The following is a 25,076-nucleotide window of genomic DNA, read 5'->3' on the forward strand; positions in this document are numbered from 1 at the left end:
GTGCTGTGGTGAAAGCATCCGCCGACGGCTGGAAGTTGTCTCGCCACCTAATAAGATTTAGCACTCTACCCATGATCGTCCACGGGCCGTTTGTTAACACATACTCCATGTCATCCTCATGCTCAAACCGAAAGACGTAAAAACCATCCTCCATGTCCGACATGGAGAATCCTTCAATCCCATTCCATAACTTAGCTAGAATTGCTTTGAGCCTTGATAGGTGTATGTCTCTTCCTAAGAACCGACCAAATAAGGATAGTCTCCACTTGGCTCGGCAGCGCTCTAAGACCTCCAGCTCCAAGATGATACAGTCCTCCAGTTGTTCCTTAAGCTTCGCTAGTATCTCCTCTGGTATACGCCCATTTTTAGACACCCGCCTCCGAAGCCCAAGACTTCCCAGTGTGCAGTCTCTCCTTCTCCTTTGCTGGTATACCAGCCTGCTCCTCTTGCCCCTTTGCCCTGCAGGGCTCCTCTTCAACTCGTGCTGCCTCTCGCTGGAGGGGCACCTCCGAACCCTCTCGCGCTTTGGCAGGCTTCGACGAAGAGGCCCTCTTTTTTTTGAGTAAATGAGCTATAGTTAGCTATTGATGATTGGCTCACATGGGTAATGCCCCACCTCGCCTAAAACATACCATTCTTGAGGAATTGGTTCCCCCGCTCGGATCATTCTGGCCTGGGTTGCAGCCAATCCCCTTAGCACGGCCCAATCAGCAAGCCTATTAGATTTCCTACCTACATGAGCTATAGTACACTCAGCTAGCCCATTCATTTGGGTTTTGCAATCACGTATGATGCTTTTAATCTGCCAAGAGCAGGGGCTGTCCTCTTTCATTATCTTCACTGAGACCTCTGAGTCCGACTCCACCTCCACTGGCTGCTCTGCCCCGAGTAGGCTCAGTCCCATTCGGAGAGCCCAAGCCTCTGCATATAAGGGCGACACCGCCGGCGCTGGTTCCCACCTAGCTACTACAAGCCTTCCCCTGTCATCTCGGATAACTGCCCTCGCTCCAGCTTGGCAAGCCCCAGTGCGGAAGGCCCCATCAGTGTTTAGTTTCACTCGTCCTTCCCGTGGTCTGCGCCACTCGACTTGCTCTTGTCTTCCTTCCGTTATTCTGATTGTCGTTGCCGGAGTATATTCGTCAGTCATGAAGAGACTACGCCTCGCCACGGCATCTGCCACCTCCAAGCTCTCACCAAAGGCTACTCGATTGCGCTGCTTCCAAAGGCCCCAGCACGTAGTCGCTATTAGCGCCCTGATATAGTCGTCACCCGCTATTCTCCTACCCCATGCCATAGTTATCCATTCCGAGCTCACTGAGTTGCTCAGCTCCGCAACCTCCCGAAGTGCCTTGCCCAGCTTGGACCACACTTCTTTGTTGTCTCGGCATGCATAGAACAGATGATCAATGGTCTTAGTGAATAGACCGCAGAGGCAGCACCTATCCTCTCCTATTCGGATAGCATGCATCATTTCTTTAGTAGGTAATCTTCCCCATAGGAGCTTCCAGCAAAACAGTCGTACCCGAGGCGCTACCTTTAGCTTCCACAACCCACGCCAGCCAAGCCACACCTCGCCCTTGGCAGGTTTGAGGAATTGATAAATGGATGCGGCCTTCGGGACCCCCAGTGGGTGTGGCTACCAAATCCAAGTATCCTTGACCTCAGAAGTAGCCAGGTTGGTGCTAGCTATCTCAAACGCCAGCTCCACCCCAGCCACTACCACAAGATTATGCCCGCTATTCTCTCTGCTCCGCAGAACCTCCGCCAATCAGTTTTTGACAGCCCATTCTAATGTCGCAAGCAGTTTTGTATAAGGCTTTCCAGACACCAGACGCCGTCTTCCAATTGTCTTGTCTCCAATGATGCAAGCCACCATACTTTTCCTTCATGATTCTAATCCAAATTGCATTCTCTCCGTTGAGGACATGAAACAACTACTTGCCAAGCAAACTGATTCTGGTAAGCCGCAGATTGCGCATGCCAAGGCCTCCCTCCCACTTTGGCTATGTCACCTTCCCCCAGCTTACCAAATGCATTCCTTTGTTTCTGCCATTGGACCATAGGAAGGCCCTCGCCACTTTGTTGATCGCCTCCAACACCGTTTCTGGCACCCATGAACAGCTCATCCAATAGTTTGGAATTGCCAACATAGTGGACCGAAGGAGAGTTAGTCTGACGGCAAAGGATAGGCTGTTACATTTCCAGCCGTCAAGCTTCTTAGTTACTCTCTCCACCAACCAGCTATGATCCCGGACAGTGATTCGCCTGCCTAAGATAGGAACACCGAGGTATCTGAAAGGCATTCTCGATCCCGGCATCCCCACTAGGTTGCAAATGTTATATGCTGCCCCCTTCTCCATCCAATTAGGTTAGGAACAATTCTGACTTTGCTGAGTTCACGTTTTGGTTTGTGGCTGTCGAGTATATATCCAGGCACTCCTTGACGGCTCCCACATTCTTCATCGATGCCTCCACTGTGACTAGTAGGTCGTCTGCGTAAAGAAGGTGTGGTCGTCTGCGTAAAGAAGGTGTGCCAGGTGAACCTCCCCCACCCGATATCCTTGCATCAACCCTCGAGCCATCGATCTCCTGAACAGGCTAGACAGTAGTTGCGATACAAGAATGAATAGATATGGGGATAGTGGGTCTCCCTGTCTTAGCCCGCGGTGGGGCATAATCCATCTTGTCGGCAAGCCGTTCACCAAGATGGCATATCTTGGTGACTTGATGCAGGCGCTGATCCATCGACACCATTTGGATGGAAAACTCATGGCTTCCAACACTCCTAGAACAGCCCTCCAGCTAACCCTGTCGTAAGCTTTCTCCATATCTAGTTTTAGCATCATCAGTGGATGCAGGTGCTTGTCATTGTTCATCGAATGCGCGATTTCTTGGGCCGCCAAAATGTTGTCGAAGATATTCCGGCCCCTGACGAAGGCCACCTGCTCATGGTCCACTAGCCGTGGTAGAAGCCCCCTCAGTCTGCCTACCAGCACCTTGGCGATTATCTTATATGTCACATTGCAGAGTGAGATCAGCCGGTAGTCTCACCGTGGCCAGTTTATCCACCTTTGGTATTAGGGTTATAAAGGTTTGCCCCCACTGTTGTGGCAGGCTTTCATGTTCGAAGAAGTATTTGACAGCTTCACACAGGTTAGCTCCCATCTCCTGCTAGTGCATCAGGTAGACCTCCGCCTGTAGGCCGTCCAGCCCAGGTGCTTTCCCCACCGGCATGCTTCGTAGCGCTTCTAATATCTCGTCGTTGTCCACCGGCTTCAGCAGACCCACCCGATCTTCATTAGATATTGTTGGCAGCTCCAGCTCCTCCAGCAATGCCCACTTCTCCTCCTTGTTTGGTCCCCGCAGCTCCTCGTAATGATCAAGAAGTTCCTTTACAATCTGTTCTTAATACAGGATCTATTCCCCCTCCTTTGACATGAGATGTTGAATTTTGTTCCGTCGTCCCCGCAATGTTGTCGTGAGGTGGAAAAAGTGGGTGTTCCTGTCCCCCTCCTACACCCATTTCAGTCGTGACCGCTATAACCATTTCAGGTTGATCTGTCGGCTTAGCGCGGCCTTCCTATTGTAACAACATCGTAGGGTGGTGAGGCCAGCATCATCCAAATCTTCTCCGGCATCCTTTTCCTCCAGCCTTTTGATTTCCATCCTCACCAAGTCCATCTCTGACTCCAGACGACCCAGACCTATTTTGCTCCATCTTCTGAGGTGCCGCTGCATGTTCATTACCTTGTGAGTGAAGCCATGCATGGGGTTCCCATGCGTGTTACCTCTCCAGACCCTTGCTATAATGTTGTGGCATTCCTAGTACTCCGTCCAATATAGCTCAAATCGAAAGGGCCTTCGTCTACTGTCCGGCTTGCTCTGCACCAGGACTAATAATGGTGCATGGTCTGAGGCAGAACGATCCAGGTGCACCACTCGGCTCCTAGGATACTTCCGGACCCAGTCAGTATTCACCAGCGCTCTGTCCAATCTGACCCAAACCCGCTTGTCCCCAAGCTGGCTGTTGCACCACGTAAACGGCACCCCTTCATACCCCAAGTCACATACTCCGGCCTCCTCTACAAACTTGGCGAAAGTGGAGGATTTCGGTCCAAGAGTAACCCAGGCATAGCTCCTCTTCTCCTCCGTAGATAGGATTGCATTGAAGTCTCCGGCAACTATCCACGGCAAGCCTAGGCTCCCTAGCCCCACTAGTTCATCCCATAGCAGTTTCTGTTGGTCCAGCTGGTTACTGGCATACACCTGCGTCATCAGCCATGTCTCACCCTCCCTGGAGGAGACCACCATGTGCGCCGCATACCGCGAGACCGCCAGCACATCGACGTATCCAAACGCCGTCTTCCATAGCATTATCAAGCCTCCAGATATTCCTTCAGCTGGTACTATAAATGAGGACCAGTTTTGCCCCATCGCACGACCGACCACCTTCGCCTTCGCCTAGTCGCATGAGTTTCTAAACAGTAATACAAAATCTAAATCGTGCTCTCTAATCATGTCGCGGCACCCGTCAAGTACTTCTTTCTTTAGGGCGCCACGGCAATTCCAGTAAATGGCTTTAAACATAATGCAAGTTTAGGGTTAAGCCATTCTGCCGCGCTTCGTGGCCGCTCTTCCTGATCCAGTTTTTCCGTCTCCGCCACCTTCTTTCCATCCGTACCCGAAGCAGTGAGACCATTATTGTTCTCAATGCATACTAGTGCCCAGTGATCCTCCTTCGGGTCTTCCACCTCCATTAGGTCATGGTCATGGTTATGTGGGTTCGTCAATGCCTCCCGGAGCTTTTGCACAGCTCTACTATGTCCCTCGACCGGTCCACTTTTCTCCAGTGGTGGTTTAGTGCCGGCAGCCGCGATCCCTTCCTTGCACACTCCAGCTGGGTATATTGCTATCCCACGTCCGCGTTGATCTCTACTAGTTGCCATGAAGGTACGCTTCCAGCTTATCTCCCCTCCCGTGCCAAGCCTAATAGCAGTACCGTTGATGGTGACACATGCCCAGTCTGGTTCCAGGTTCGTACCACTATCGCCCGAATCCACCAACCCTGTCTTGGACAGATGGCTTAGGTTCTTTCATCGTCTGACAAGCCATCTCATCATCTTGCATCGCCTTCCCTTTATCCATCATGCACAAATTTTGCCCGTTGAATAAAAGGGTTCCACTTTGGTTGACTTGCACCCTAGCTCCAGCTTCCATTCTCTTGGTAGGTTGCGCCAGGTTGTGCTTTATATCCACAACCTTCCCTTTCCCCGACCTCACACTATCATTATTGAGGCTCGTGCTCCCCATCGATTGGTTGTTCTTCCTGCCTTGGTTCGAAGGCTTGGGTAACGTCTGGCTACAGTCTGCCAGTTTTAACTTCCCGGTGCTACCATTGCATGCCTCAGCTATGACGCTTCTTTTCCAGCTTCCATTTTCGCGTATAGGGTCCTCCCTGCCTGCAGGTTCCGTCTCCCTAGGCTCCATTTTGCCTTTCTCCTGCTTTGACCCTCGCTTCCTGTCCCTTGGGGCTCGCGCCTCACGGATTGCTTCAGCTGAGGCTGCACTACCTTCCTCCGCCTCCTGGTCATCGTGCACCACGGCCCATAGGTCGTGTTTTGTTCCACCATCTCCGATTGCCCAGTCTCCTTCTCCGACCGAACCTGTCCACTCTCTATGTCATCCGCTGCATTTTCCTCCTCCACCACTTCTTTTCTCTTATGCTCGCAGCCAGCTGCCCGATGGTCGATTCTGCCACAGAGGTAGCAGAACATATGTATGTTCTCATAGACCACTATGAGGTCCACTTGGTCCTCCTTTGGTCCTAACCACACCGCCTTCTTAAGAGGCTTCTGAAGATCTATCTCCACGCAGACCCTAGCGAACCTGCTCCTGGTGTGATCGAGCGTCATCTCGTCCACCCTCAGCGGCTTTCCGAAGTACCCGGCCACCGGAACTAGTGCTTCCAGCTCCCAGTACTCTTGCGGAAGGTTGTGCAGCTGAATCCATACTGGAGCGGACGTAAATGCCTCAGCCGAGGGTCTGAAGTTGTTCCTCCGAGGGATAAGGCTGAGAACTCTTCCCTGTATAGTCCACGGGCCCTTCGTTAAAACATGTACCATGTCTTCCTCCTTCTCAATTTGAAATAGGTAGTAGCCACCGGACATGTCTGAAGCAGCGAACCGATCTATCCCGCTCCATAATCTGATCAGTGTGCGTTTAAGGAGATCTAGTGGAATGCTACGCCCCAAGAACCTCCCAAAGATGGTGAGTTTCCACCGGCTCCTGCACTTCTCCAAAACTTTCGGATCTATGATTATGCAGTCCTCCGTTTGCTCTCTCAACTTGGCCAGAATTTCCTCCGGGATGTGGCCGTTCATTCCTTTGGCCGACCTTCCTCCCATCACTACGGATGCCCATGAGCATCTTGGCCTGTCTTCCTCCTTCCCACCTGCATTTTGATCTGTCACACGGTGACTAGTCCCCCCACCAGCTTGGGCCGGTTGGGGATTCGCCTCCATCCCTCCGGTCGTTAATCGCTCAGGAGGACGATGATGGCGTCGTCGAGAGAGGCTCTGACGAAGAGGCCCTCTTTTTTTTTTTTTGATCATTTATGAGCTTGAAGGCTAGATATGAGCTGGACAAAGGGCCAACCCTCCCTAGATACAAAGGCACTTTAGGCCCCACCGAGCTTTTAGCTATCTAGTCTAGGCTTCAAGCCATACGCGTCGCCGACAATTGCTTTGAATCAAACGCCGCCGAGACCTGCTCCAAGTCGTTGCGTTGTCAAGCTGTTCTTCCAAGCTAACCGCACTGCCATGCCATCAACCGAATCGAGCCAAGCCACCAAACTACCAACCACCAAATAATTTCTCTACAATATTGTTTGGGGTTGGAGTTGAACTCATGACCTCCTTGGTCATGAGCAAGATACCTACCAACTCTACTAGAGTTGGTTGGTGACGAAGAGGCCCTCGTTTTTTTTTTGAATGTTAAGGAGCTGTACCCAGCTATGTATTAGTTAAAAGTCGACACGTAACCGCGTCGACAGCGATGAGATTACATAATTCTGGGGGACCATGGCTTGTCCGCTCGATAGAGCTAGTGCCAGAGGCCACGCTTGCCTTGGCAGCTGCCCAGTCAGCTACTTTGTTTGCCTCTCTACCTACGTGAGTAAGCCTTACATCCATACACTCGTTCGCTAGCTCAACACATTCCTGCACCAGGTTACGAACGCGCCAAGGGCTGAGCTCTATCCTCTTCATGCATTTGATGGCCTCCAGGCAATCAGTTTTGATCTCCAACCTACATTCTCTTTCAGCCGCCTTCAGTCCCAGTCTGATGGCCCATAGGTCTGTTTGTAATGCCGAGCTTCCCGGACATGGCTCCCATACCGCCTGGACAAGCTCCCCATTTTCGTCGCGGAGGACGGCCGCTGCACCACCTTGGTAGGCGCCGGCCCTTAGCGCGCCATCCGTATTGACTTTAATCCACCCCGGTTGCGGTGGTTCCCATCTCTTCCTACTCACTTCTTTCTATTTCTTTTCTTTGTTCTTATGCCTGAACTCCTCCGCTAGCGCTACTCCTCTTCTCACCATGGCTTCCTCCAACGTCTTCTTCTCACCAAAAACCTCTTCATTTCTACTTTTCCAGAGGGACCACAGTGTGCAGGCTATCATCCCTTGATCCGACAGTCTTCCTCCTTGTTTGAGCTCCATTCTCTTGTGATCCATTCTTAATCTATTCCTACGAGCTCCACCCCTACCCTAGTTTGCAGAATCTCCCACACCTCCCGGCTATATCTACACGTAAACATGAGGTGGTCAATTGTCTCACAGAATAGCCCGCATAATGCACACCTATCCTCTGATCCAATATGGATATATTGGAGATAAGCTCGCGTTGGGAGCTTTACCCACATGAGTTTCCAGCAAGAATAATCGATCCTCGGAGCTACCGGTAGCCTCCAGAGAATCCTCCACCCTTCCCAATGGTGCTCACTCTGAGCTTGTAAGGAGTGGTAAATAGCTTTAACAGATGGAGTTCCCCTTGGGTGCGGCCACCAGATCCACTTGTCCTCACTGGTGTCAGTGCCCATGGGAAAGTTTGATATCTCATACGCCATATCCGAGCCCGCCTCCCTGCACAGCCTCGGGATGGTCCATCGCTGATTGTTGATGATGTCCGCCACTCTCAGGTTTTCATCCATTAGAGCACTCTCGAGCTCCCTCGGCTATTTGCTCCACGAGACCTCTTGCATCCAAGGATCGTAGGTAGCTCTCGTGCTTCTGCCATTCCCAATCAGCACTCTACAGCCCATCCTTATTTTCTTGGCTGTTTGAGTTAGAGCCCTCCACACCCCTGAGGCTTTTTGACTCTTCCTTGATTCCCATGGGTGCAGGCACCCGTACTTGGCCTGCATTATTCTGATCCATGGAGCTTGCTCCCTGTTTAACATCTTGAAGACCAGCTTACCTAGGTGAGCTATTCTTGCATCTCTGAGTTGTCGGACTCCGAGGCCGCCCTGCTGCTTGGCTGTGGTAACCTGTTCCCAGTTCATCAGGTGTAAGCCGTGGCCTTCATTGTTTTTCCAAAAGAAGGTCCGAGCTTTTTTGGTCATCTCCTCCAGCACCCCATTCGGCACCCACGTGCTACCCAACCAATATGCCGAGATCGCCATCAGGGTATCATTAATCAAGGTTAGTTTGTCGGCTTAGGACAGTAGCTTCCTTTTCCAACCGGCAAGCCTCTTGGCGATGCGTTCCACCAGCACCTAGTGTTCTTTCACCTTCACTCTCCTCCCCGAGATAAGCACCCCGAGATATATGAAAGGCATGGCTGTCACCTTCAACCCAAGCTTAGCGCTAAGATGTTTGCCCTCTTCCGCCTCGATCCTGGTTGGCAGATACAATTCCGACTTGTTATAATTTACTCTCTGGTTGGTGATTTTCCCATAGTGGTTAAGGCATTCTAGGATGCTCTGAGCACTAGACATAGATGCCTCCGTCATTAGTAGAAGGTCATCTGCATATAGCAGGTGAGACAACTGCACATCTCCAACCCTATACCCTCGCAGCAACCCGTGGGCCACCTTCTCGTTTATGATCCTCGTCAGAACTTGCGTGATGATGATGAAGAGATAGGGTGAGAGTGGGTCTCCTTGCCGCAGACCACTGTGTGGTGTGATCTAGTTTGTCAGGCTCCCGTTAATCAGCAATGCAAAACGGGGGGACGCGATGCACGCCTGCACCCAGTTACACCACAACGGTGGGAAGCCCATCCACTGTAGCGATCCAATCACCGCCTGCCAACTAATCCGATCATACGCCTTTTCCATGTCCAACTTGATCATCATAATAGGCTTTCCTACCTTATCAGTAGCCATGGAGTGAGCCACCTCCTGAGCCGCCAGCGTATTGTCTTCTATGCTTCTGCCGGCCACGAAGGCTGCCTGCTCCGGTCCGATGAGGTTGGGTAGCACCATCTTTATTCGGCTGGCCATGACCTTTGCAATGACCTTATACATGACATTACACAACGCAATGGGTCTGTAGTCCGCCACCCTCGTCGGGTGCTCTTTCTTCGATATGAGGGTTATGAAAGTTTCCCCCCATGCTCTCGGCATAGCCCCGCAGGTGAAAAAGTGGCCAACTGCCTGGCTAAGGCTTCCACCGATGGTATCCCAGTATTTGGTATAGACTTCCGCTATCATCCCGTCCGGGCCCGGGGCCTTGCCGCGCGGGATACTCCACACCGCCTCTTTGATCTCCTCCGGCGTTACCGGCCTCTCAATTGCGGTCGCTTCTTCGGCCGAGATGCTCGGTAGCGAGGGCCACTCGTTACTCCCGCCGCCCTGATCTTCCACGTCACCCCAGAGGCTTTGGTAGAAGGAGGTGAACATTTTGCACACTTCTTCAGGATCCTGCACCCATCTTTCATTTTCATCCATGATACCTGATATCATGTTCCGTTGCCTTCTCATGGTAGCCGATATATGGAAGAATTTGGTGTTTCGGTCTCCCTCCTCCGTCCACCTGAGGCGGGACCTTTGCAGCCACTTGATGTTTAGCTGTTTGTTGAGGGCAGCTTTGCGATTGTAAAGGCTTCTCATCATCTGCTCTCCCTCCTCTGCCAGTTGGCCGTTTGCGTCCTGCTCTTCTAGGTCTGCCAACTAGGTGTTGGTATCTTTCAGGCGACATTCCACGCACCCTACCGTCTCGTGGCTCCCATCGTTCAGGCTCCTTCGGAGTTCGCTTACATGGTGTGTGAGCGCATGCATAGGGTTGCCTCCAACGTGCCGCGCCCAGGTGTCTTTCACTATGTTTTGACATTCCTCATATTCCATCCAGTAGAGTTCGAACCGGAAAGGTCTTCTAACCTTTGCCGTTGCTACCGGAACACTGAGGAGGATCGGCGCATGGTCCGAGGCACCCCGGTCCAGATGCTGGACATTGCATGCCGGGTGCTCGCTCACCCACTCTGTATTTCCCAAGGCCCTATCTAGACGATTCCACATGCGTCGGTTTCCCTTTTGGTTGTTGCACCAAGTGTAGGGAATGCCTTCGTAGCCCAGGTCGCACAACCCCGCTTCGTCCACAAACTTTGCAAATGCTTTGCACTTCGGCCCCAGGGATACCTCTCCACTGCACCGCTTCTCCTGAGGGGAAAGGAAAGCGTTGAAATCCCCTATAATCGCCCACGACATGTTGATGTTGGCCATGTTCATCAGTTCATCCCATAGTTCTTTCTGAGCTTCTTTGTGAGTGTTGGCATAGACCATTGTCCAGATCCAGGTTTGCCCCGACGTGAGGGTGATGGTGAGGTGCACGGCATATCTTGATACAGCTGCCACGTCCACCCACCCGATCTCCTGATTCCATAGGACTAGGATGCCTATAGATCTGCCATGCGCCAGGATGGCAAACCACGCCCGTCCTCTTCCGAGCTTCTTTGTCACCTGCTCCGCTTCAAGCCAGCTAGTATGTGTTTCTAGCAAGGCTACCATGTCCAACTTGTGGTCCCAGATCATTACTCTACAGCGATCTAGTGCCTCTTTCTTGCGGGCACCTCTACAATTCCACACTAAGGTTTTTAACATTGATAAAACCTTGGTATGACGAGCAGACGATCTGTCAGTGAGTCCGTCCTCTCTTGGAGGTGGATATATCCCTTCGTCCTCCATTGGTGTCTTCACTTGGATGCTCCAGCTCCATGGTCTCCTCACCTAGAGCATCAGCTCCTTGGCTTGCCACCAGGACCAACTGTAACTGTCTTCCATCTCCCTCCCTGACTTCCTCCTCCCGGTCAGCCAATAGTAAATACCACTTAACTCTTGCCGCCGTTTCCCCGTGCTTTTCCGGTGGATTTGTCTGTTGCTTAGAGGCCGGTGTGAACCCTGCTGAGGCTATCCCATCTTGAAAAATGTTTGCCGAGTATTCGCTAGTGGTCCTCCTCGCTCCTCCGTGGCTTCTAACTGTTTTAACATAGGCCGACCGTTGAGCACGCTGGTCTCCTAAGCCCAGTAGCACTGTTATCCCTTGGACAACAGCAGTTCTTCCTTGCACGGATCCGGCAACTGTCGATTTGTTAATTTGAGCCCTCCTGATCCATCTCGTCCATCATTAATTGATCACCTTCTGTGTCGACATCTCGCTCGTTCGTCCGTACTTCCTTCTGATTCACACCATTGGATCGTCCCTTTTGAGCGGGCCCCGCAGATCGTTCTGTAATTATCACTCCTCCTGGCCTGCTTGGCTTCATGTTCGAGGTTTCCCACTTTGCTGATTCCTCTCTTAGGTTAGACTCTACCACCTTCTTTGACTTCTCTACGTACTCTTGATTTGCATGGGGAGCATGCGTTCGGCGTAGGCTATCCTTTTCCATGATACCTCCGTCCTCCGCTCTCCTGCTGGTGCTGGCCTGCTGGTGTTCTTTGCCATATTTGCCTGCAATCTTCTCCTTGCCCTGGGCTGTGTTGGCCTGCGGATATGGTTTCCTTTCTCTTTGATTTTTTGCCCCTTCTTTCTTTGTTACTATTGGAACCTGTTCTTTCCTCACCTCTGCAGAAGTTCGATTAGAATTATTGGTTCCTTTTCCTCTCTGGGTAGCCTGCCACCTTGGCTTCCTTTGGACAGTGCACCATGGACCATAGTACGAGTTGTCTTTCGCCTTGTCCTCCTCTGGCGGGATAGGATTTGTCCTTTGATGGTCACCACCGTCCTCACCGCCTGTGGACGCCGGCGGCTCATCCGCTCTGTCTTTTGGCTTGAAACCACACTCTTCCGCCTTATGCCCTATTCTTCCGCACTTTAAGCAGAATTTTGGGATGCTTTCATACATGACTCTTTGGTCCACTCTCTCTTCCTTTTGCCCTAGCCAGACCGCTATTTTCAGAGGTTTGCTGAGGTCTACCTCTATGCAAACCCGGGCAAATCTGCTTCTGGTGTGGTCTAAGGTTGTTTCGTCCACCCGTATGGGTCTGCCAAAGAAAGCAGCAACGGGAATAAGTGCTTCCAGTTCCTAGTATTCCTACGGTAAATTGTGGAGCTGTATCCAAACCGGCGCTGTTCCTAGTATCTCCTCCGGTATAGCTCCTGGTTTTGCTAGTGTTCTCTTACTTCCCGTCGCTACAGAAGCCCAGGATCTGGTGTGCTCAATAGGTTTCCCTTTGCCCGTTCCTATCTGATTTGCTCTCTCCGGCTCCGACACCTTCGACGACGATGCCCTTCTCTGGTGCACATCCTCACCTCCTGTCGTCGCTGGTGACATTCTTTTCCCCGGAGGACGAAGAGGCCCTCTGCTAGCAGCGCAGAGAGAGTGTGGAGGACTATCTTGCCCTGATCGTATGCAAATCTGGTTGCTGGAATTTCTCTCGAAGATAATTAGACCACTTTTGGGCGAGCCACCGAGTAACACGTAGCGAATGGATTAAGTTCAGGCAGACGCTCTATCGGCCTTTCTGGATGAGTCACCTTAAGGGGCCCTCAGTAATGATACCATTTTCACCTTAATCGTGGCACGGGTTGTAATTATCATGAGACTCTGTGTCTAATCACCGAGAATTCCCATTTCCTGGAAACTTCCTCTTTGTCTCTCTCTGCCTTCACCTCTTCAATTCGCCTTCGCTCTCCTCCTCCCTTGCCATGCCAAACCCTAGATTCTGTTCCCGTTCCCACACCCTAACCCTAAGGGTGACGCTAACTCTCCATCCCAACGACGGAGCCCGCTGCGGTCCTCCGGTGGCGCCGCCATGAGCTCGCGGGCGGCCGCGGCCCCGATCAAGTGGCCGGTGCATGCGGCGGCGGAGGCTAGCGGCGGTTACGGAGGATCCAAGAAGTTGACGAGGGTTTTGGTGAACGTGACGGTGGAGAGGAGCCTGGGGCCAGTTCACGTGGTTGTGGCGCCGGAGAGTACGGTGGCGGAGGTGGTGAAGGCGGCGGCGATGGCGTATGTGAAGGAGGGGAGGAGGCCTTTGCTGCCGACGACGGATCCCAAGGGGTTCGAGCTCCATTACTCGCAGTATAGCCTCGAGAGTACGGTCTCTTTCCTCTGCTTCTCCTCCTCCTCCTCCTCCTCTTCCTCTTCCTCTTGCTCCTCCCGATCACCTTCTCATGTTGCTAAGTAATTGCCTCTCTATAGGTTTGAACCCTGAGGAGAAGCTCATCAACTTGGGATCTCGAAACTTCTTCCTCTGCTTGCGTCGAGTAGCTTGAATTAATTATTACTCAATATTGGAGACATCCGCATTCAAGGTGGTCTTTAAACCTACTTGCTGCTCTCTGTTCTCTCATTTTCTACTGTTTGCTTTTTTTAAGCATCAGCATCACCATGGGAACTAGAAATCTTCTCTTCAATTAAAGTGTATAACTGCAATTCTATGAAGTTTTGTTAATATCGTTTGTTCTCAAGTATTAAGAAGAATAGAATTGTTGGGAGAGATTCTATGAAGCAAATATCCATCACTTGCAATCAAATCAAAGGTTTGAAAAAAAAATATTTGTAACTAACTTTTATGTTGGTTTCTTTAGGAGCATGTTTTGCATAAATTCGTCGTCTATTTTGGCGTATGCTTCTCATGTAATCCTTCGATTATGCCAATACCGTAGACTATTGCTGATTTAACCCTACGAATGAACTCGTTGCAAGCGATTTAGCCCTACAAATGAACTCCGTGTTTTTGTTCCAAGTTTACCCTTCCTCTCTGATGAGATGGGAGGCAATCGTAGCGGCCGTTATTTGAATGAAAATTTAATATTTATATAATTTGTAATTATGGAATTCGTAGATGTTTAACACTAATATATTTTGCTTTGGAGTTTTATTACAAAATTCATAGTTGTTGAACACACGTATTTTTTTATTTTATAATTTTATTATAAATATTATAGTTTTGTATTTATTGTCCTTGCCTTCCCCGTGGCAAAATAAATAAAATTCGATTTCTCTTTTTTCACCGCCCTAATGGCAAATTTAGAAAACAAAATAGAAAAAAGTTCGACCTGCAAGAGAAAATCAAAATAGGCCTAACTAATCTACAAAAATAAAAATGGACTCTTATCTTTTGTGCAAATCACCTTGTAGATATAGTAATTCGACTTTTAAACTGGTTTAAGTTTAAGTTTATTTTAATTGAATTTAGTCATAAACAGTCAACATGTATAATTTAATTATTATTAATCGGATCGTATTCATATTTATTATCTTAATATTCTAATAGGCGATTAAATATAATGCATTAATGCACATCCAATGGTATACTAATCCGTGAACTGTAAAAGCATTTTCTTTTTTGCAAACTAAGAATTAGAACATCGAAAAGACATAATAATGTAGAAGACAATTCTTGAGTTTGGGCAGGGAAGTGGACTTAATTCATAATTTACTCATCATGGCATGTCTAGAGGAAAAATCATTACAAAAACATGGTACAAAAAACAAAAGCAGCCGCCTCCAACAAACATTGGCATCTTTATCTTGCAGATAAGGACACTGCTACGAGAGAAATTCTCTTTTATTTAGTTCTTCTCAAAACACAGAGGATTCCAGGGAAAAGAAAGGCTTCAAAGCACAGTAAGTTAACTGCAGAACTAGCTGTGTCTAGTATGGCTCTACAGGTGCCCTGAAGTTGGCTCCTGCGTAGATTGCAGCATCACCCAGCTCTTCTTCAATCCTAAGAAGCTGCATCCAGTCAAATTGAAAAAGATTTAATCCAGACCACTCTTTTGTCCAAATATTAGTTTAACTGGTTAATCGGCACTACTGAACAGTATAAACATGCTCCAAGAAATTGCTGTTTTTTTCCTTAAGAAAATTTGGGAAAACTCCTAGGCAATACTTGGAATAAAAACCACAAGGGCTAAGGAGGATCAAGGGTGAAGCATCCAAAAAGAATGTTTCAAGAATGCCAAAAGTAAAGGAAGTCTAGAGTACAAGCCACTACGGATGCCAATTTTAGATTAAGACAAACATATTTTTTCTTTACAACTGAGCAAGTGAATAAGTGCTTGCCTGGTTATACTTGGCCAGACGTTCTGAGCGGCATGGAGCACCAGTCTTGATTTGCCCCTGTTTCAGAAATTAGTTTGCACATCAGTTTCTAGTGAATTTAGAATTTGATGGTATCGTTACACACACACTTACATACTAACATACATATATATATTCCAAAGGAAAACAATACATATTGGTAGTGAAGGAAAGAAACTTACAGTTGCCAAACCAACTGCGAGGTCAGCAATAAAGGTATCCTCTGTTTCGCCACTGGATCAGAAGCAGAAGTCAGCAGCAATGATAGAGAATTCTAAAATGTAACAAGCAACACTTGTCCTACCTTCTGTGGCTAGTCATGACACCCCAGCCGGCACGTTTGGACATTTTAACAGCTTCAATACTCTCTGTCACAGAGCCTATCTGATTCACCTGCTCCACAAGAAGAATCATTATGTTTAAGACTTGAGAATTGAAGATATTGTCAAGGAAACATGACAGGAAACTTGGATTGCATATCTGTTAAAAAGACATTATATATTTAACACAAGATCAATTCAATATTACCTTCAAAAGAAGTGCATTGCATGTCTTTTCGTTGATTGCCTTGGCAACCCGCTGCAGAAGCCAATGATTAAACAATATCAGCTTTCTGATAATAGAACTACTTTACCAACTTTGCAGATATATGTTTACCGTGGGATTTGTGACAAGAAGGTCATCACCAACAATCTGCACTTGCTGCCCAATCTCATCAGTTAGCTTAGCATAGTGTGTCCAATCATCCTGGTCAAATGGATCTTCTATGGATACAATGGGGTAGTCAGACACAAAGGACTTATAGACATCTTTCAGACTTTCTCCTGATATTTTCTGCGAGCCATCATTGTTCTGAAAAAGACCAGAATATTCAGTTTGCTATCTGATGCTCTGGACATAAGAACTTCAAATGAAGGCAAATGCCAACTTCCAAATCAGCAGAATAGGACGGAAATAATGAATGGAAAGCTTACTTCCTCCTTGAAGTTAAGATCATAAGTCTGATCCTTGTCATTATAGAACTCTGAAGCAGCAACATCCATCCCAATCACGACCTGCCATTAGATAAGCAATTGTGGCAGACCAATAAGTCAACATTATTTTAGGGTAAAACAACAGTCAACTTGAAAGAAAGAGCAAATACTTTGCCAGTGTATCCAGCTTTTTCTATAGCTGTCTTTAACAGTTCAAGGCCTTCTTTGTTCTCCTGTAGTTTCACAAGAAGAAAATATAAATAAACCAAATGAATGTGCACAATATGAATAGGCATGAAAGGATTTCTTGCAAAACAATTAACCAAATGCTGCGATTTATGTGGCTATGTGCCTAGCAGAGAGGACATTTTTGTGCAGGAATATCAAAAGCTTTAAAATAGCATGTTATAAGCAGACAATTTAGAAGTTTATAGTTACTTCTGTATGTCTTCTAAGACATTTAATGAGAATAAAATGTCACACAAAAATAAACTAGGAAGTCACTGTTATCATACCAGGAAAAGCTTCCCAAGATATAAATATGGAGAACTTAACAGAAAATACACTATGTCAAATCTATAATCAAATAAAATCTTAAAGTAATCAGCTCAGATCCAATCATTTGTACAGTTTTCTGCTTAAAATCTGCAACCACTTTTGCCTTAGCCATCAGTAATGCTACAGAATGACATACTACACTAATTAATGTGCTTACTATAGACAAATCTAGAAACAAAGTGCTCTACGAGTGCCTATGTAACCCAAGCTAATCAGCATTATGATGCTAGTGTAATCATATATAATCATATAGAGAAGAAAGATGTTCAATTCATTGGTTATAATATCAACCTGAATGTTAGGTGCAAAACCTCCTTCATCCCCAACATTAGTAGCATCTTGCCCGTATTTCTTCTTAATCACAGACTGGATAACAAAATAGAAAAAGAAGATGTTCATATGATGCTCTAAGGAACAAATGAAGAAAAAATATTATGAGCTGACTGTATCATCTACCTTCAAATTGTGATAAACTTCCACACCCATCTTCATGGCCTCTTTAAATGAAGAGGCCCCAACAGGAAGGATCATGAACTCCTGTACAAGCATTACAATGAGCATAAAATATACCCACTCAGGTAATATACTCCATGAAAGATGATCAGATAGAGCATTACCTGCATAGCAAGCTTATTTCCTGCATGTGATCCACCATTGATGACATTGAATGCAGGTACAGGCAACACTAGGGTCTTGTTTCCAGCGAGATTTGCAATATGCTGCAGAAGAAAGGATAAAAGGTAAGCAACTACTGCAAATAGAAAATAGTTGGAGATTACAATGTTACTTGTTCTGAAAAATGAAAACCTGGTAAAGTGGAATCTTCTTCACACCAGCTCCCGCTTTGCATACAGCAAGTGACACAGCCAATATAGCATTTGCACCAAGCTATTTTAAAGAATAAATAAATAAAACAAAGTCAACCATAATGCAATCTAGGAATGTGAAAACTCAAAATGTTCATGAGATATCATGATACCTTTTGCTTGCACCAACCCCACTCATTAGAAGTTCCATCAAGCTGCTGCACCATGAAATTATCAATGTCAACCTGCTCTGTTGGATCCTGTGACATGAATTTTGGATAGTCCATTAGCCATAGCTAGCATATGTTCTGCAACTCATTTCCATGGATGAACTTTTATCTCCTTGCTGTAAAGGACAACGTTAGATCATGAAAAACATACCTTCCCAATGAGTGCTGGTCCTATGATGGTGTTCACATTATCCACAGCCTAAAAGCAGAAACAGTTTGATCAGCTTAAACTTATAAGAGTTGATGTGATGTTATAACTAGGAGAGATCTAGATAAGGAAAAAATAAATGTTTATGCATGTATATACACAACTAAGGTATATTGTCAATGTGAGTATATAATGGAGTCAAAAAGAAACCAAAAAGATATCATACTAAATTGAAACTTTTAGTCCATGAAATATTTTTATAGTGGAAAACATGTTCATATATCAGTTATGAAACAAGCCAAAAACTTGTTGGTATAGACCACTAGGACACAAAAGAAAGGAGGATGCGCTCTTACAGCCAAAAAGCTTACCATTTTTCACAAGACACTTAAAGATCATAATTGCATTAATTGCTATAAAAAAAAATTATACTGCACATACAGACCCTCCAAGAGTATACAACCTAACCACAATATGGTAAACAATCAGATACCTATGCTAATGTCATACCATTTCCAAAAGAAATAGCTGGTCCACAATAATTCCTCTTCATGACAATGCTATGCCACATATCATCATAAATATTCAGTTATCACATAGCAAATGTCAAGATAGCAGCAACTAACCTTAAAGACTCCTTTGCCAAGGTAGTCAGACCCTCCATCTCTTAGTTCCAGTGCTTCATATATCCCTTTACAGTGAGGAGAAAATGTATCAATTCATGTAAGTGTTAATAATTGAGAAAATAGACAAAAACATTAATGTGAAAGTATGCATAATCTCAATGTCATGAAGAAAAAATGGTAGATATGAGAAGATATATTGGCAGTATATTTCTATGGCAACAAATATGCTGTACCATAAATGTTGTCCAGTCTTTTACATTAAACACAAAAGTCATTCTTTATGGAGCTATCATTTAAGGTGCACAATTGTTCCTTCATTATGTTAAGCTAATATTAGGTCCAATCATTAGTGATAAATGATCTCAAAATACACCTCACATATAAAAAATCTATAAATGGAGTACATAGCAGTAAAAGAGTATGTAAAAGGGAAACAGCTAGCTTGCCTTCCTCAAATATTTATCATCTACATGAACCGAACCATCTTTATTTAATCTCCATCTACACAATTGCTTCAGAGGAGAGAGAGAGAGAGAGAGAGAGAGAGAGAGAGAGAGAGGAGTATCTGTTTACTCACTTAAAAATGTTTGGGAAGAACTTAATTTTTCATATTAGATAGGATCACAACCATGTTAAGTATCCAATTCAAAGGAAGGAATGACACGCATATAGCAATAGAGTTTGACCATTAGAATCGCTAGTACCACTGTTATGTAACCATTTCACTGGGAAGGAATGACAGACATATAACAACGGAGTTTGGCTGTTAGAAACGCTAGTACCACAGCCACTCTTAAACATCCATTTAGCTGTAAAGAATGGCACGAATATAGCAATAGAGTATGGCCCTTAGAAATTTTAGTGCCATTACCAACAAAAAGTTATCAGCATGATCATCCTCTTATAGGAACAATCAGAGTTTAGAGCTTCACTGCTTTGACCAGTAAATAAACCTAGTAAAAAACTTGAAACCTGAACAAGACCAACATATAACCCATGCACAAGCCTTTGTTTACTAAACTGATAGTTGTAATAATTCAATACCCCCATATGACGAAGAGACACAATAACAAAACATAATAGAATTACATATGCATCATGACCAAGTAAGGAAATACGTGGCTGGCATAACTCATAAGAGAAGTCTTCTAAGTTGGTCACATGCCGTACCTACAATAAATACCTCAATTCAAAAGTCAAAGATGATTTCTTTTTCCTTATCATAGCGAGCAACTATGGTCAAAAGAATCATATATTTTTATTAATTCATATTTTCAATTTACCTTTTTCCGAAATATGAACATGGAAAGTTATATTAATAATTAAAAAGGTAAAAACATTAAAAAAAATCTTTCATAAAGTAATATTACTAAAAGATGTACATATATATACTATTTGGTGAAATGTATAGCAGAAAATCAGAAATTTATATAGTAACATGAAAAAAAGAAAAAAAAAAGAAACGGTCATCTTGATCTAGATTCAACTAAAATGCTTTAACCAACATTGGCATCCTAATAAAAATATGGATCCAGATTTAGGACATATAGGAAATTTCAAATCCAAGAAGCAAGATGAGCTAAACTGCTGAAGGGAGGGAGTACGAATCTATACCGGTCGATGCACCACTTGGTACAGCAGCCCTAGCTAAGCTGCCATCATCGAGACAAACATCCACCTGCATATAAAACAGACACTCTTAGATCTGAGAAAAGAAGCGGATTTGAATGAAATCACACCAAAGATAACAAAAAAAATAGAAAAAAAGAGATCGCTTTAAGCTATCATCTTTAGCCAGTCACCTCGACGGTGGGATTCCCACGGCTGTCAAAGATCTGGCGAGCTTTGACGGATTTGATCGTTGCCATCTCCCTTTCTTCTCTCTGCGAATCGAGATGTGATATCGGATTCGTTAGATTCGAGGCAGGCTTAGAAGAATGAGAGCGGAGGGTTTTATAGAGGAAAGGTGGAGTCTTGGGGCTTGGAAAACCGATGCCGGCCGTTGGATTCTAGAAGGTGGGATCGAGATGGTTTTTGACCGAAAGGACGGAGAAAATAAATATATAGAAGGCGGGCGGAGAAAGTGGAAAAGTGACGGTTCGCCTCGTCCTTTTTACGAATTTATAAAAAGAAAGGGGTTTTTTACATAATTTCATAGAAACTTTTTAAAGTATTGCATTTGCTGTATTCTTAAAATATTATCTTTTATCCATGATAACATTACGAAAAACATTAAATAATCATCTTCAATTTTATACTCTTAATTTTTTATAAAATAAAGATGAACTAGTCCCTAAAGAGTTAATGTATCGCAAAAAATAGACAATAGTTTATAATTATCTCTTAAAATTAATAGACTTCTTAAACAATGTCATAACTAAAATTAAAATGAATCTCAAAATAACTATCTTTACTTAATAGCTATAATATTTAATTGGGACACTATTAAATCTCTATTTCTCTTAGTTCACTTTGAGGTTGTGTGCAAAAGAGTACTTTTCTGGGTGCAATCCAATTAGCAAAGATTTAATACTTAATATAGCAGAAGAAAATGGCATATAAAGGAAAGCGATCCTTTTGTGAAAATAATATGAAATAAACTAGCTTAATGTGCCATCAATAATATGTGACAATGAATAAAGTCAATTACAATTCATCATGAAAATTATTGGTTAAAAATGGCATTTGTATGAGCTGCTCACTTATACTATCATAAACATCATATTATTTGGGTATTTGTTATTCAACTTCTTTGTTTTGCTTCTATTGCCTCAGAAACACTTAACATTAATTAGTTGAATTGTTTTTATTGCTTTTTTATGAGTATTTTAAATATTTTTATTTTTTATTTTAAAAAATAATAGAATTAGACAGCAAAAGCAAAGCACAAGGATCGATGGTATGATGTAAATAATAATAAAAATAAAAGGAACGGTGTTTTTTATAAATTTCCTTTAGAAATTCACATTGACCACTAATAAGAAAAGATTGGAATGGTATTGAGTATTCTAGAAAGTTGCATAAGAAAATAAAATAAAGAACGAAGGGATGGCATGTAAAGATGACCAAATACATAAACTGTCATCCTAACTATTCAAATGGTGGCACGTCAACTTCATTAAGCTTTTCATCAGCATAACTTTATATTAAAATAATTGTATACTTTTTAGGTGGAAATGAATGGTATCTTATTTTAATTAATTCCACCAAGATGCAACAAGGAGACTATGTTATATTTATGATAGAATGTGAGTCTTATCGAGCTGTTATTGATCGAGTTATTGAGGGAATTAAATTTGAGCATGAGCTAATCTTTATCGAGCCTTATTGAGGGAATTATTTTGACAGCCCTTATTTAATACATATGAAGTGTAGGATATTAGGTTAGCATTAAGCTTAACAATAAACTATTATGGTTAAAAAGAGAGCACTAAAATGGATTCCATCACCACCCACGCTTGAGCAAAGTTTGAGCTTTTTTTGGATATTTAAAATTTGGAACTCATGGATGGTTGCTCACCTCAATGTTGCTTGTTCTATTCTTTGTTCTTATCATGGAGTCTCCTAATTGATAATTAATAGTACATGTGAGGGGAGAAGGGGTGGGAGGAGAAGAGGAATGAATATACTTTGTTCGAAAGTAAAATGTTTATTATAATTAATATATCTTCTTGTGATTTTTTTTTATGATTTGTATTTCCTACATTTGACTTTAACAATTAAAAATAAATTTTATGAAATAACTATATAGTGAAGAAAATAGCTCCTAAAGGAAAACTACTAAAGAATGTCATTTCTATTTTCTACCTAATCTCTATTTTCTTTTCTTTTTTTTTGAGAGAAAAGTGAGAACTTGAACGGTGTCTCACTAAATACCGATATCGCTATGATTTAAATCTGATTGTGCTCATACAACGTAAGCTTATTTAACTAACTAAGCTCTATCTCATCGGCTTAGTTTACAAAGCAGATTTAACTATGTATAAAGAAAAAATATATAAATTTTATTTTAATTATTTTGTTGTTCTAAACAAGCTATATGCCCATCTCATCTCTTTCTATTAGCTGCTCAACTTCTACAACATGCAACTAGCATTATCTCTCTTGATTGATTCCTCTAAATTTAGAAGCAAAATAAAAAAAAAGAAATAATGTTCATTTCGAGTGATGTATTGTGCATATGTTTTAACTTTTTTTTAATCATTCAAGAGCCCTTGGGCTAGACAAAGGCTCGATAAAGGGTCAGCCCCCTTAAATATAAAATATCTAGATTTTAGAATATATAAGATAGTAAGTTGGATAATAAGGCCAACTCTCCTATTAAATGAGCCACACATGAGCCATCTCATCGAGTTATTACACTAAGCGATGCTATGTTGTCAAATCATACTTCCAAGCTAAATGCCACTTAGCTAATACTCCAATTTGTCGCGTTGTCAGACTAATTTTCTAAGCCATTTCACTGGTGAGCTCGAGTCAAACTAGTGGGCTAAACTAAGCCATTAAATCCACTTGTACTTGCAAATAAATAACCAATTTTCACCTCCCGCTAGGGTTCAACCCCATGACCTCCTATCCTGGGGTGGTACCAACGTATCTATAGCTACAATTTATAGCTATAATCTGTGCTACAGATTGTTGGTGCTAATGTTTCCTTTTCTATTCAATGTGTTATTAATTTCCTCAACCTCTTTGAGAAGTTCTTGTATCTTCTACGAAATATTGAAACATTTCTACTATGTCTCATAAGTCTCGGTATTCAAATTCCTGCAATCCATAATATTAAGGCTACTTTTGTTGCTCATTTGCCACTAAATGACTAACTCCTCACACAAGACTATATTGTACTATCATTCAACTAACTCATCTTAGTGTTTGCTTTTCTTAACCATTAGACTTTGATACGTGCTTGTTCATTTCATAGCATCCAAGAGATACAACATATCCTCTATGCTATAATGTTTCTTATTGTAAGTTTTCACCTATTCATAATGCTATCTTATGCTAGATCTTTGTCTAAATTCTTTGATCTTTTTGGTTATACACAAGCAATTCAACTTGAGGTGATTTATGAAATTTGCGCTTTAGAAGCTAATAATACTTGGGAGTCTTCAACCTCTTCCCAAGTAAGAGACCTATTGGATGCAAATGAATGCATTTTCAAAACCAATTTCATATAATTAGACTCATTGAAAAGTATAGAGCTCATCTAGTAGTAAAGGCTACACTCAAGTTGAAAGTCTCGATTGCAGTGACACATCATCTCAATCACCTAATTATATTGTATTTTAGCTATTGTTGTTGTTTGCAATTGATATTTTCAACAACTGAATGTGAATAATGCCTTCTACTCAAGAGACTTAGATGATGAGGTATACACAACTCATCCACTAGGATATTGTCATAAAAGGGAGAGTCATATTTGTCACTTATAATAAATCCACCAATGGATTAAAACAAGCATCTCATGATAGGAACTTTAAGCTGGCATCGAGCAAAATGAGCCTTTTGGACATCCTTAACTGTAATAAAGAATGTTCCTAGTGAGACTAAAATCTGGTCAGGTAATCTTGGACTTAATTATCTTCATTTTAACTCAAGTACTATCTCTCACATTTAAAGTCAATAAAATTTCATGGCAAATTGTGCTACTAGTATGGTAGACACATTAGACAATCTGTTATGATTCGAGTTGATCTAGGTCGATCTAGAGGATGGGCCATAGGCCAAGTTAGTCCACTCAAAGGGTATTAGGCTGAGCTTAATACAGTTATCCACTTTATTTGCTTATTTACTTATTGTATTTGCTTTAGTTTAGTCCCACATTAGGTAATGGGCTAAGCCCACTTGTATCTCTTTCCTATAAATAAGAGAGCTGATATTCACTTGTAAGCATCATAGATGAATTATTATGAAACTTCTGGCTTGAGCCCACTTCTTCCCCTTCTATCAGTCTAGGATTTGACTCATCATGGTTATATCCTTCTCCCCCCTATTCAACTAGTCATTCCCTCTCAACCCTAAGAGCCGACTCCCTCCTCCCTCATTACTGTAGCAATGGTAAATTACTGTAGCAGACGGGCAAAGTACTGTAGTAGACGGGCGGGCAAAGGGCTGGCCCATGCCGCCCATGTATAATTCGGGCTCGGGCCGGGCCGGGCCTAAACCGGGCCGAGTCGGACCGGGCACAAGTGGGCTGGGCCCTTTGA

The 25,076-nt window shown here is 44.0% G+C and overlaps 3 protein-coding genes across 3 annotated transcripts; all 3 read right to left on the minus strand.

Moving 5' to 3' along the window:
* Window positions 1-3,171: 3,171 nt before the first annotated feature.
* LOC140801145 (uncharacterized) lies at window positions 3,172-4,434 on the minus strand. The gene is made up of 2 exons (XM_073156151.1): window positions 3,889-4,434; window positions 3,172-3,399 (listed from the first exon to the last, which is right to left on the minus strand). The coding sequence occupies exons 1-2, from the start codon at window positions 4,432-4,434 to the stop codon at window positions 3,172-3,174; spliced, it is 774 nt and encodes a 257-aa protein (XP_073012252.1).
* A 3,301-nt stretch (window positions 4,435-7,735) lies between these two features.
* On the minus strand, window positions 7,736-8,209 carry LOC140801147 (uncharacterized). The gene has a single exon (XM_073156152.1). The coding sequence runs from the start codon at window positions 8,207-8,209 to the stop codon at window positions 7,736-7,738; it is 474 nt and encodes a 157-aa protein (XP_073012253.1).
* A 6,638-nt stretch (window positions 8,210-14,847) lies between these two features.
* Window positions 14,848-20,963, minus strand: LOC140801436 (enolase-like). Its single transcript, XM_073156557.1, has 17 exons — window positions 20,670-20,963; window positions 20,482-20,545; window positions 18,868-18,932; window positions 18,245-18,292; window positions 18,037-18,123; window positions 17,865-17,945; window positions 17,675-17,776; window positions 17,514-17,594; window positions 17,349-17,423; window positions 16,670-16,732; window positions 16,500-16,580; window positions 16,183-16,377; window positions 16,054-16,104; window positions 15,830-15,918; window positions 15,708-15,759; window positions 15,508-15,564; window positions 14,848-15,177 (listed from the first exon to the last, which is right to left on the minus strand). The coding sequence occupies exons 1-17, from the start codon at window positions 20,733-20,735 to the stop codon at window positions 15,097-15,099; spliced, it is 1,338 nt and encodes a 445-aa protein (XP_073012658.1). The 5' UTR covers window positions 20,736-20,963; the 3' UTR covers window positions 14,848-15,096.
* Window positions 20,964-25,076: the final 4,113 nt, after the last annotated feature.

Source organism: Typha latifolia, chromosome 14 (assembly GCF_019914945.1).
Source record: "Typha latifolia isolate L0001 chromosome 14, TyphaL0001v2, whole genome shotgun sequence".
NCBI classification, from domain to species: domain Eukaryota; kingdom Viridiplantae; phylum Streptophyta; class Magnoliopsida; order Poales; family Typhaceae; genus Typha; species Typha latifolia.

Excerpts from the sequence above, each read along its gene's own strand:
- LOC140801145 (XM_073156151.1), bottom strand. The coding sequence starts at position 4,434 with ATGGGGCAAAACTGGTCCTCATTTATAGTACCAGCTGAAGGAATATCT. Across the intron at positions 3,400-3,888 it reads ATGCACCATTATTAGTCCTG|ATTGTAAAGGAACTTCTTGA; the intron begins GTGCAGAGCAAG and ends TATTAAGAACAG.
- LOC140801147 (XM_073156152.1), bottom strand. The coding sequence starts at position 8,209 with ATGGATGAAAACCTGAGAGTGGCGGACATCATCAACAATCAGCGATGG.
- LOC140801436 (XM_073156557.1), bottom strand. The coding sequence starts at position 20,735 with ATGGCAACGATCAAATCCGTCAAAGCTCGCCAGATCTTTGACAGCCGT. Across the intron at positions 17,424-17,513 it reads AAGTTTATCACAATTTGAAG|TCTGTGATTAAGAAGAAATA; the intron begins GTAGATGATACA and ends TTTGTTATCCAG. Across the intron at positions 16,733-17,348 it reads GTTTTGCACCTAACATTCAG|GAGAACAAAGAAGGCCTTGA; the intron begins GTTGATATTATA and ends GTGAAACTACAG.